At 38.5% G+C, this 13,408-nt stretch overlaps 1 protein-coding gene across 5 annotated transcripts in view; it reads right to left on the bottom strand.

Moving 5' to 3' along the window:
- astn1 (astrotactin 1) overlaps positions 1-13,408 on the bottom strand; it is a 427,741-nt gene that overhangs the window by 274,239 nt on the left and 140,094 nt on the right. For all 5 annotated transcript variants that reach the window (XM_084369247.1, XM_084369246.1, XM_084369245.1 and 2 more), the window contains 2 exons: positions 12,598-12,765; positions 2,631-2,715 (listed from right to left, as the gene is read on the bottom strand). In XM_084369247.1, the coding sequence (XP_084225373.1) occupies positions 2,631-2,715; positions 12,598-12,765 (253 nt within the window). The remainder of the gene's footprint in view (positions 1-2,630; positions 2,716-12,597; positions 12,766-13,408) is intronic.

A 13,408-nucleotide genomic window follows, 5' to 3' on the forward strand; every position in this document is an offset into this window, starting at 1 on the left:
ACATTTATAAATGTTTCTGTCTACATACCATTTTACAATTAAGTTGTTTCCTGCCTTAACATTTAGCATTTCCATTTTGTGATCAGTCCAACAGAGCCGGAGCAATGAGCTCTCAATTAGCCTATATTTACATGTTTTGGTGTATAAACAATTCATACTTACCAAAAGATTTTGAATCAGTCCAGCAGAGTGACTCAGCTGGTAGCCACGACACGGCTACAATGGCTGCAACATAATCCTTTGGGGCAACTCAAAGTTAAGTTTGCTAAAAGTGTAGTTTGTTAAATAATAAGATCCTTTTAGTTTCTCGCTCTGAAATCACACAAGGTGAGCATTTATAGTTGTTTCCTCATAAATTGCCTAAATCAGCAGAATATTCATTACTTCGGAAAAAGATTCTTGCTCCGCAACTCTGACTCACCGTTTCCACTGTCGTCTTCCTGCAACAATTCAATTCTACTGAGATTTCAGAGTGAGACTTCGCCTTTAGCAAAACTTGTGTTCCTGGTTTAGAGAAAGGATCTTATTATTTCACAAAAAGGTCTGTCTCTGTATAATAATCGTTTTCTGTAATGTTGTCAGACACTTAGAATAACATCCTCAGGTCGTCAGTGGCAAAACCAAGCGCTCTCAGTGGATGTAACTTTGACAGCTGCCCACAAGGATTATGTAACAGTCATTGCAGCCGTGTTGCAGCTACCAGCTGAGTCAATCTGCTGGACCTATTCCAAAACTTTTGGGAAGTATGAATCATCTACATACCAAAGCATGCAAACAAATGACCCAGGTTTAAAAACAGGATAACAAGATAAACTACATCACTCCTCCCTTACTTTTAGTTGATCTTGCTACAATGTGTTAAAGAACTCTTTATCTAGGTTTTGTTAAAATACTGAACAAAAGTTCTAATTTTATAATGGTAAAAAATGTTGAACATATTGGTGAAGTTAGACTTTCACTTTCTTTATTATTTTACTCCATCTCTGAATGCTTTCATGTGTCCAATATTACTTATTATGTTGTGGGATCACAAAGGGAACTGAGTTGATACTGTCTTCGTTGATGTGAGCAGTACTTTCTGGAACAGCAGCACCTCTACACACAGACCCTGAGTGGTCACCTCGTGGTTGGCACCGTGGCCGTGGCGTTAGCCAAATGTCAAGGACTTTTTAACAAGCATCTGTGAACCCAATTAAGCTTTTATATGACTTCCTGGGACTGGGTCTGAAACAGCATTTTTCAGCGCCAAAAAGATATCAAGTCATCACTTGGAATCATTATTGTAATATAAAAGAAGTGACCTTGCACCCAAAGAGATGAGTAGGCCAAAAAGCATGATAAAACACCCACAACTTCAGTGACTCACCACTGGCCTAAAAGTGATTTATTGATAGTGCTAAAATTCATTCAAGTATTTTTTAGGCCTATGACTGAAATAGTAAATGACTAATGAACAGTACTTCTCAGAGGCTTTGACTCTGAAGAAGTTTTTTAAATTATGGTTATGAGGTCGAAGTGATGTCAGCAGGGTTTTCTTGTATTTGATAAGTGACCGAGTTAAAAACAAACAACCAAAGCCTGCGTTACAGAGTGCAGGTGGGAATTTAAAGAATTCAGTCTAATAAAAATATGCTATTGGTTGCATTATGGAAATTGTAGGACTCAAGTGTTACCACTCCCTCTTTTAAAAAGAAAATAACCCTGTCTCTTGTGAGTTCCCCAACTCTATGGGAGTGCAATATTAAACATGTGGATTACCCCTTTAATTATTCACAAATAGATAAACAAAGCACAGTAATGCAGTATGGCCAGCCAGGCAGAAGATTTGCTAAGTAGGTTGGGTAATTACTTTCAAGGCTTTTCACCAGTAAGTCTATTCAAATGAAGTCAAATGTATTGGTCGAGCACATTTAAAAAAACAAGTGTTGACCAAAGTGCTTCAAGCAGAGAGCTTTAATATGCAATTAAATAATGAAAACAGAAATAAATTGGTGAATAACTATAAGAGACATCATTTACCAGTTATATTAATTATTAAGGGGACTCAGTGTAACTGTAAAAAGGAAATTGTTAGCTGGGATTGAAATATGGGATAGATAAGATGTAGCATTAAGGGAAAACTTTTTCCACAGTCAGCAAAACTTGGTCACCTTTGACTGGTAACATGACATAATGAGGACTATCTGAGTAAGGGAGCTGAGGAGTCTGAGCATAGAGTTTAGACTGAGGAGATTCTGCATTTGACTGGTAACCAGTAAAGGGAGGTGTTCACTGAAAAGTAATGTTTGCAGTGCTATTTCAACAATATATAGCTTACTGTATGAATGTATTCTCCAGTCCCAATTAGGCAAATTACTTTCTGAGCTGTATCTACAGTAGACAACTCTGTATCATGTAGAAACAACTAATCAGTTGCATATAATTATGTGTATGATTAAGGTTCTCAGTCATCATGGTCATGGTAATTCTACGATATAGCACTTAGAATAATTCTGTGTGGTTTAGGTTCTCCTGCATTTCATTTCTAACCCTTGAAAATTGTTTTGTTGCTGTAAATGTTTTTTTCCACCATTTCTTATGCCTGATAGGAAGTCATACTGAACCATCCTGAGTTTATTATCATTACTTACCCCTGATTGGGCCCCCACTCACTACGGATGCAAAGGTGCTTGTGGACTGGGTCCTTCATGTAGCCATCAAGGCAAAGGCATTCTCCTGCAAACAGAAAGGCAGTGATTCAATCATGTGTTCATTATAGACAAGCCTTTTTTTTTTTAATTCTCTTGGCTACTCTCCTTTTATTTTACTCCATCAGAGCTCACCCAAAGATTATTCTCTTCAGACAGTTAGGGAACTCCTAATCAGCTCTTACTTTTAATGATGTAGTTTTTTTTTCATATATTTGAGCCATATTTTTGTCCAGATTTGTCAGAAAAAAGCTCAAAAGGTTTTCGAGCAGAAGCACTTTTAATCTACTCTTTTAGTGCAATGCAGCGGCTCTAAAAATGGCAACTAATGGCCAATGGCAGCTAACGAGAGTGATGGTGCTCCCCACTGTGCACCATGCCTGTGGATGTTTTTCTGACACGTTTGATAGGGACACAATGTGTGAAACACTGGCTCACTGCCATACTGTTATCACATAGAACCCTTACTGTACTGCTGGTTTCAATTGCTGGATGTTTTGAAGGTCCTTATTCTGCTATGAAAAGTTCTCGGACCCTAAAGCACAGTTAGCTGGAAAATAACAGACAGATTTTTTGGCTAATTTGTGTTTTTAATTTATTTAGCATCAATGAAAACCATGCAGCTCCTCCAATAAATGCTTCTACACCTAGACCTAACGCAAGCACAATTGAACTTCTATAAATTACAACCACACAGTCTGCTCACAGTTCGGTCCAAATGGTTCAATGTCCTCATCATTTTGACAATAAATTGAAACAAACCCGTTAGGCACTGTTAGGCACATAGAGAAAAAAACAGTATTTTATATATCTTAGTGTCCGGTCAAACCAGAATTTTGCTAGCAAGGTTAGCAAATGAGTATGCTAACTGTCAGTTAACAACTAATTTATAGGGCAACTGTGGCTGATTCCCACTGGCCTGTATAAAGCTTGCTAGCATGTTACTGGTTAGCCTGCCAGCTACAAACAACTAAAAAATGTTTCACCACACACAAATATTACATCCCATTTTTATTTGTAGGTAGGGTTCGGTAAGGTAGCTCCAAATACATACAGTAGAAACTACACAGGGCTATCCGACTATCACCTCTTGTGGTACGCAGTGGTATTACGAGACAGCACTGTCTGAGACAGGACAGCAAATCACTAGATTAACTAAGGGTAACTACCTACCCTTGGCTGCAGCTAGCTACCATTAGCTAATTCGCTCATGGCTCAGTTAACCCTGGAGCCAATGGCCCCAGATTGTGTCTGAACTTAGTTCAGTAAAAGAGGGAAACTTGAATTTAGACAGTGGCTTGTGTATTGTGGCTATAGCCTCTTGTCGGTCCATAGATGTATTTGACATCACATCAAAACTTGTGTTACTTCACACTCTGTTGATAATTTCAGTTTGTGTTTGAAAACTTTTAAAGTAGAATTCTGGACATATCTTACAAATTGTTCCTTTAATCTTACAGTTTCTGAAACACTGCGAAACACAAAAGCACAAAAAACAATTTGTTTTTCTTGTTAGTTCTTAACTTTTAATCTTAGAGCTTAATTGCACAATACAAAGACAAATGCCAGACATCCTTAAAGTAAATACTGAAGTTAACTTTGAATCATTACTCCAAATGTCTAGATTTAATAGACTCAGTTTATACTAGTGTTTTTCTCAGTTATCTGACTGGTCCCATTGGCTGAATAGCATCCACTACCTAAATGGGAAGTGATTAGATCAGTGATTAGTCTAATGAATAGACACTTGGCACTGTCATTATTTACTAAAGCAAAGCTTGCCTGGGACTGAGATTTCACCAAATCCACTTAACACTCAGGCCTAAGGCAACATTTTGGGGCAATTGCTAATAGGATCACATGCAACACTGCTCAAGTGTACTGCATACAAATGAAGGCACTGTGATCATCCAAAACTGTTTATAAAGCTCAGGTTCAGGACCCCAAGTGGGATCGTTTGACATGCAGATATGGTCTAGATATTTCTAAGATGGATCCACCAATATCTTTTTGATAACTTAAATGGATCTAACACATCGAATACCTCAAAAGTTGAACTAGAACATTTGAGTGGTGGAGGGATGTGGATATGGTGAATGAACATCCTCCCTATAAGTGAAGCCTTTTAGCAGTGAAGCATCATTTTTTTTGTTCTGCTGTCAGCTCCCAGGAGAAATGTTGGCCTTGACTTTGCTCATTGTGATTGATGGGGCCTCACCTTCGGTTTAGAGGGTTACTCAGGAGTAACATGTACAACATGCTCTGCTCATGCTCAAAAGGAGGCAAGTGAAGGGCACCGACCCTGGGCTTTTATACACCACTGTTAATGGAAAAGGTCAACTGTCAGTACCTGCCAGGCTAAAGGAAATCACATTCAATCCTCCTTCCTGCTCATGTTGCCAGAATAGAAAAAAGAAATGACTGAAATGAGGCTGTCTGTATCTGATAGCACACTCATATGAAGAGTATCTCTGTGTGCTCAGTTCTAAGACTAGGTCTATTTAGGATTAAGATATAAAGGGGTCAGTGAGATTAGAGAGAGCTGAATCCTTCACATGACAAAGACGGTAACAGACTATCTGTTACCGTCTTTGTCATGTGAAGGATTCAGCTCTCTCTCTAAGTAGAACTTAGTGGGCTGGATATTTACATCTATCGCAGTTTGTGGACTTTGTTTGGACTTTCCAAGTAAGTTAGGCTAACTTTAAGGTTTAAAACCTGTCAGATTGCCAGACTTTTCAAATTTCTTGCCCTGTCAGACTTCTTTTAGGCAACTTTTCAGATCTCAGCATTCTTCTTGGTGAGTATAGATAGAAAGGTTAGAATTTTATGAAGCCATTTCCCATCAACAGTTCCCACCCTTTTCCTCTGCTGGCTTTATAGCACCCTGACAGTAGACTCCTGATTTACTATCTGAGTAACAACATACGTACATGTTAAATGAAACCAAATCTACCAGCCAATCAGCCAACCAAATGCATCAATATATAGGTATTACACGTACATTGGATAATTTACAAGAAATTTAGTACATAGGTGCCAGAGGTTGAGGTGATCAAGTAGCAGTGCCATTAGACAGAGCACTGATATATGTATTTTAGGGATCTTTATAAAAAAATAAAAAAAAATTATTACTGTTTTTTATACACTTGAAAATCACTACTGACATCCAATATGGTCAAGCTGGAATGCAAATGCTTCACATTCCAAAACTTAATTAAGATAAGTGTCTCCATGTATCACCTGTAATATGTTACTATTACTTCTAAATAATGGGGTTGAGTACAAAGGGCTCTTTATGTCATACAGTTACTTAACTGTATTATCTGTTGCTCTGCCCTATTTATGTACATGTAAAATGCATCACCTGAATACCTGAATGATGTGCTCAACTCAAACTCCCCCCACATATACTCTTTACTATCACCTGGCCGCTTGTCCAACACTTGCCTTGGCAGCACTGCCAACAAGCACATAATGTAGCTCTGAACATAATTGCTACTTTTCTGCTTTGTTAAATATGCAGTGAAAGAGCTGAAGTGTTTGACATCAGAAAGGCAATTTTACATTTTGAGTGACAGTCTAAATTGTGTCCACAAAAAAAGAAATAGTAAAGCCTGAGAAGCAAAGAGATGACAGAAGCTGCAGCATTTCATTTAGATTTATTGCACAGCGGCAGAACAATGCTAAATGCCTCATCTTGCTTTAATTGCCGTTTCATCGTACTCTAAGGTCGTGGCACTCAGCTCAAACTTCTTTTACATTTGCAAGGTGTTATATTCCCTAATTACTCAATATAGATGCAGTGTTTTTAAGCTTCACACTTTATTTTCATCACATCCCACCCAGCTATTTATCACCCTTTGAAACACATAGAACTGAGCGACCAGGCAAAGCAAAATGTTCAGACAGCCCTTAAAATAGCCTGGAACTCTTGATCTGATGTGTGGGCAGAAACAGCTGCAATAGAGCTATGTTTCTCTTCATGTTGTGTCACTCGTGTGTGAAATTATTCTGCTCATCAGGCATATATCCACACATTGATCCATTACGCAGTCCCATTAATCAAGCCAGAATGGTATGATGTGGGAACATATGTCTCCAGAGGCAGAACATGTCTCTTTGTGTTTCATTAAAGCCCCACACACCTTCTAGTCAAGACGGTCGCGTAAAGAGCCCGTAAACATAAAGCGCACAGGTTTAGGGCTCTGCAGGAGGGGAAGCACCACGCATTTAAACATCCACCGTCTCTTTTAATGTCTTGCAGGAGCAGCACAGATATTGTCGCAGCCCATTTCAGTTTTCATCAGTATCTCCTCCAGCAGGAATGAGGATTGGATTTAAGCTATCTATAGCACCTCTGCAATCTCCCTGCAGCCCACACACACTTCCACTCACTCTTATGTGCACACTGTCACACACACAAGCACACATATGCAACGGTTTCATTACGAATGCATCATATGAAAAAAATACAATACAATTACTGAAGCCTTGCTGCCAGTCCTGCTGGTCCATATTTCATTTTGAGGAGTGGGCATTGTGTGGCCTCGGGTGTGTGGGTGAATCTCTGAATTTCACCAAGACAGCCAGGCATGAGACACACTGGGACGGCTTTTTGATTCATTTAAAGGTCTCAGAACTCACTCTGTATTGCCCAGGGGAGAGTTATGCTGCTGAATAATGGATGAAAAACAAGGAAGACACTTCCTCCTCTTTAAATGTGAGATTTCTTCCTGCACTCATAATTTAAGTGACGCACTGGCAGAGACGTTCCAAGAAACCAGGTAAAACTAAGATGATTCATTCTGGCCATTACTCTCTCTTGTCTGACTACTATTGAGAATAGTCGCTCCTTTTAAATGGGAACTTTGTATCACGGCAATTTTGGTAGTTTATGCAAATGAAGAGTGTTAAATTTGCTCTATTTTGCGTGCACTCTATTGCTGGCAAAAAGACACAAAACAGGTTGTTCCACAATTTGTAAGTGCACATCGATAGGCACAAAGAGTATAGACGGACCAAGCGAGGGAGCCATCACTCTCCCTCTCGCTCTCTCGTAACGAGCGAGGGGCGTCTCACCAGACTCTGATCAAACTGTCTGAAGTAGTCAGTGATGATAAACGAAGATTATGTCCCTACACTGCCTATTTCTCGCCTAAAATGCTTTCAGAAAGATATTTGAGCAGCACCGATTTAGCTGCATAGAGAAAGATTGTGAACCGAAAGTGGCCGCCAAATTGTTTCCGTTTCCGTTTGTGGCTGAAAAAACTTCAAACACACTGCAAAAGAAGGCAGTGCTGATCAATATGAACCACGATCCCGTTCACTGTCTATTTCTCTCCTAAGATGTTTTCAGAAACACATTTTAGTGCACTGTTCAGATGTTATACAGTATTGTACAGTATACAGTATGTAAAGGCACCTCCCTACTCGCAGTACCTCACCCGTCAGCGGAAGTGTTTATTAGCGCAGTGTGCATTCTAGTTGTTGTAGTTTTGCCTTTTGAGCATAAGGGAGAACCTGTTTTCTCTGGTCTCGTAGCACCAATTTAATATTTATTGAAATATAGAAATATTTGTCTTTCTACTGCAAAGACAAGAGATGCACTCCTCTAACTTCAGATCTAGTTTGGCTTAGGCAGATTTGCTAAAAAAAAGTAATTATTTTTTGTGGGTTGGTGTTCACATTCAAATCTGAATTACTGTTTCATTAATTATATCTGCAGTACTCACAGCAGCTGACAACAGCTTTACATAAATAAAAGGGAGTCAAGCTGATGGCTATTAACTTCCTGTGTGGGTCCCAGCCTTTCTGTATAAATCCAACTATAGAAAAGGTTTGTGACATAAACAGATACAAATGGAAGTTTTGGGTTACACCCCGTTTCTTCATATGGCTGTTTCATTATCAGTAACTAAGTAACAACATATGTAATTACCACAGTAAAACACAGGCGGATTACTATTTTTATGCAAACAAGATTGCTTCTCTGATCTGAAGAGTTAGGTCATTTTTCATTTGAAACTCATTTAAAGTTTTACTCATACTTAGCCTTTGTTATGCACTGTACAGTAATATTTTTTTTTTTTCGAGCAAGAGCTATTTTTGTATGTGAGAAGCCTTTTCTTCGCTGGTAGATGTCTACTGTCAACACTTCCACGGGGACAGAGAACATGTCATGATTAATGCCTTACTTTGACAATGCTTTCTGAAATTTTCAAAATAGGAAGAAAATGTTAAGATCTTATGGATGACAGGATATCATTTAAATTATCATATTATTATCCTCTAAATGATTAGAAACCTGACCTGCAGTCACTTGAACAATTATAAATGGAGTTTGAAAAAGAGAATAAAAACACGGTGGCAGCTTGCCTTTAAAAAATAGTGAGATCTCTGTGCAGAAATGAGCACTTTTTTTAGGCTCAATTGTTCCTAAATTGTTAAAACAACAAGATGTTTTACAACATGCTCTTTCACAGGCTGCCACTTTCTTCACAGTGAATTTGGAGGCAGGGAAGATCAAAATGCATTCCCTGGCAGAGAGGGTGATAAAGAGCTTGTTAAACAACAAAATGTTCTACAATTCTGTTTTATCAGCACATCTCATCATTTGGAATTCAATGTGGTCTGAGGTTTGAATAAAACATTATGTACAATAGCTGCGCACGGCCCTAATTTCAAGTGTGTATGAATTATGCACAAAGTAGTTCACATATAGTTATGTCCACATATTTTTTTACATTTTTTTGCTTATTTCTTTCATGTCAGAAACATGATCTGTATTAACAAACCAAGTCAAACTGATTCGTATACTTACTTACATGTAACGGACTTACAGTACACTTTCCAATTTGACTTTTTACCCCACAGTATGCATCATTTATCACGTCTGTCAGTCAACCAAGACATCACTTTCATAATCCCAGCTGCATATTAAATCAATGTCTTGTTTAGGTATTCAGCTGAATTCAGTTTAGGTAAGCAATTTTATAACAAGCGCAAAGATATAAATTGTAAGCAGTTTTGAGTCACATGACCACAGAGAGCGCAGTAAAGATTAACATTGTGTTAAGCTGGCACTTGCTTTTCAATCTGTACTTTTTCAATACTTGGTTTTTGGGTCACAAAGAATAATTCATATACTGTAGCATCAATCAGAAATTACTGACATGCTGCTTTTGCTCAATATGAGTTGAGTATAATTTATCAGTCAGCCCAGCCACACCATCAAGCTTACGGTACACATATCCCTCCCTCCATCCCTCCAACACATCATTCATCCAGAAGAGAAGAGTGAAACAGATTTTAAAAGAAGAGAAACTTGTCTATATTTGTAGATGTTTTTCTTTGTATATGGGCTCAAATAAGGGTCAAAAACATAACCAAAAATATCAACTGCAAGGTTACATAAAGACTGCAAAATTCAGTATGCTTATATAAACATCTACTGATTCAAAAAACAGAACAATGTGTGAAACTCCCCACACTTATGTAAGTAACACTATGGTTCATTGCAACTTGGTGGGTTTTGTTTGGTAGCACTGGTTATTGGTTAAATTGGATACAATATTATTTTTTGTTGCCCAGTGGACCAATTTGTACTGCGATTTACCTGTTTACTTGTAATTTAGATTGTCTTTAAATGGGCTCTATGTAACAATTTGCAGCAATTTACATATATTAATCATTTTTTATTGGCCATGTGTGAGCCCAGTATGACATGACGTGAAAAATTAGACCTTTCCCATCTCTCTCTCTCTTGCCGTTACAAGCCTGTGGATGATTTGTTTAAGGTGTTTAATGCTGCTGGACTATGGATTTCTTTGTGAAGGGCTCGGGTTGGATTCTCCGCGACAGTCCAAAGGATGTGACTTTATGAACATTCTCGAGTGTTATGTGGCAGCCTGGGATAGGATCGATCAGATGGTAATGGAACATAATAATTGACTGAAAGGCATCAGTCAATCCACAGTACATTCAATATTGTATACACTAAAACGTAGCATGGCCTTAGCATAAACAGAAGTTGGAAAAACTTAGGTAATTTATATGAGATTTCATATGGCACAAGTGTCGCAACTGATTAATTAAACTAAAATAAATCAAGAAGAGGAGTGACTCAAACTGATTCAATATCACATTCATCATGCTTTTCACAACTCAGCCATCTCCTTACCACAACGTGACTTCAAAGTCACATTACAGCAGTCTGTAAGAGCCGTGAGCAGACAGAGATGAGTGTCAACCAGTGCTGCAGGTGCCATGTCAGATGTACAAAGGTAGCAAATTACAGAAAATACACTGGAGGGAGCAGATGGCTTGTTCTACATATTTTACTTCTCATAATTAGACAAAGTGCTAGTGCATTATCACATCAATGTAAGAGAGTTCTTGAATGTTTATTTTGCACCAGCTGTAATGTACAGCACAATTGTACTATAGTTTTAAGTATCTATTTCCTGCATCAATTGGTGACAGCAGCTTCTGAAAGCTACAGGTAAGTGACATGTTCAAAAAGACTTCATTCTCAGCTGTGATTGTTTTGTTATTATTGATTTGTATTTACTTTATTTATGTCCATTCTTGCTTTTCCTGTCACTGAAACCGCTGCTGGAACCAGTGACAGTGATTGTGTGTGTGTGTGTGTGTGTGTGTGTGTGTGTGTGTGTGTGTGTGTGTGTGTGTGTGTGTGTGTGTGTGTGTGTGTGTGTGTGTAGTTACATCAGGCAGCTGGATGAAGGAGCACTAACAAGGAGATGCAATTTGGAAAGTTGGTATTTACTCCTTAACCTTCACAAAATCTTATTGATAAAACGTGTTTCCTTGCACATGTTGTTTCTCATTTCCATGACAATTAATCTGCTATAATTAATGTATCTATTGAGTATCTCAACTTTTCAAATTTATCTCTCCAAATCAACCCAGTTAAAACTTGATTCTGTGCACAGTTGTACTGCTGTTAGCCAAAGCAGAAGAGGAGTTGACAGTGGAGACATGCAAACTAATTGATGAGCTCTGCAGACAGTTCCCCTGGAGAAAAGCAGGTCGAGGAGGGCTTCTGGCAATCTATTTTACATTTCCGGCCCTGCAGTACGATGAACCATAGTCACGGTCACACGTGTAAACATTTAAAGATGCTCTTTCATACACCCACTGAGGCTCACTGACTGTGTTGTGGTCACTGGAGGTGGGGATTTTGAGTTCTTGAAGCCTTTTGCAGGACTGGGTCTGTTTGCAAGCAATTAATGATGAGAGGATAAATAACAAAACTGCGCAACAAAAAAGCTCCAACTTTGCACAAGCAACTGCTGTCTTCATCTGCCAACTCATCTTCAGACACAGCTTGTCATTTTTTACTGGATTTCTAAAATTCAAAATGGCCTTGATGGATATAAACAGAAACAGGAAGTGTTATTGAATCTTTCCAATTACAGAGATAAGATTTGATGAATTAAGCAGGTCATAAACACTGAACTGCTGCAACGGGAAAAAGAAGCCAGATGATGATGCTACCATGTGCAACTTCCCTTTCTGCCAATAACTTTCAAACTGACAGACTTCCAATACATATTTCCTCCATTTCTGCTGTTCACCACAAATTAACTGACTTCATATTACTGACGGCTTCATCAATTCTGTCTTTTAAGTTAAAAATGTACCCAAACCATACGACATCCATGAACACACAATATTATGGCTGGTATACTTCTGACCATCTAGCTGTCAAACACAAATGAATGCGACAGCAAAGACAAGTGGGGTCTAATTAATAGATGTTTGACATTAAATGATTGATTGTTTTGGTTCTGGTGACATTTCGTATCACTCATCAGGACAATCAAAGTTCCACAGAAGTCCTGAGGGGCAAGTGAAGAAATATTTGTATGTTATGTTCTAGACTCACCTGTCTCTGGGTCACACTGGTGCTCACAGGGGTCGAGGAGGCGTCGTCCACACAGCTCGCTGACCCAGGGCCCGCTGGCATTCTGCTGGTAATACAGCAAGATCTGGGCTGGGTTCAGCCAGTCAGAGGCATCCAACTGGCTGCCCTGCAGCAAAATGAACCTTGATCCTGAGGAGGAGAGAATGAGGAAGGAAGATTCAGTGGGTTGAAGATGAGGTAGAATGGGAAAAGAGGCACAGAGACGTGAAGAGTAAATGAATAGATGGCAGGTGGAGAGAGGGTTGGAAAGCAGGAAAGAGTGCACGCATTGAAAACAAAAAACCAATACACATATTTGGGCTGAAAGTAGATTTTGCCATTTCAGAATGCAATTTCAACATTTATTTGAAATACAACAAGAAAAAAGGGACACGCACACAAAAGCATTTTGGACTTTGCATCTAAAATCTCTTCCATTGAATTGAAGACAGCAAAAATAATATACTATTGTTCTAAACTGAACGGGGAAATAAGGTAGTTTAAAGGTGAGAAAACTTCCATCCTTAGTTAGAAAACCTTCGAAATAAAAGTTTGATGAAAGCAGAAAATAAATATTTGATACAAAAAACTAAACCAGCTGATTTACCTGTTGAAAACTAAAATTAATTGGATTCGAGATAATCCTAACCCTACAAATATTTCAGTAAAAGCTTCAAAACAACCCTCACAAACACTATTTTGATATTTGAAAAAGAATGCTAATGGTTTAGTATCATTAAGGTAGGAGCTGACAGCTTGACAACTACAGACCTATAAAATAAAAACTACTCAA

This window comes from Pagrus pagrus (genome assembly GCF_965226575.1).
Source record: "Pagrus pagrus genome assembly, chromosome: 12".
Classification (NCBI taxonomy): Eukaryota; Metazoa; Chordata; class Actinopteri; order Spariformes; family Sparidae; genus Pagrus; species Pagrus pagrus.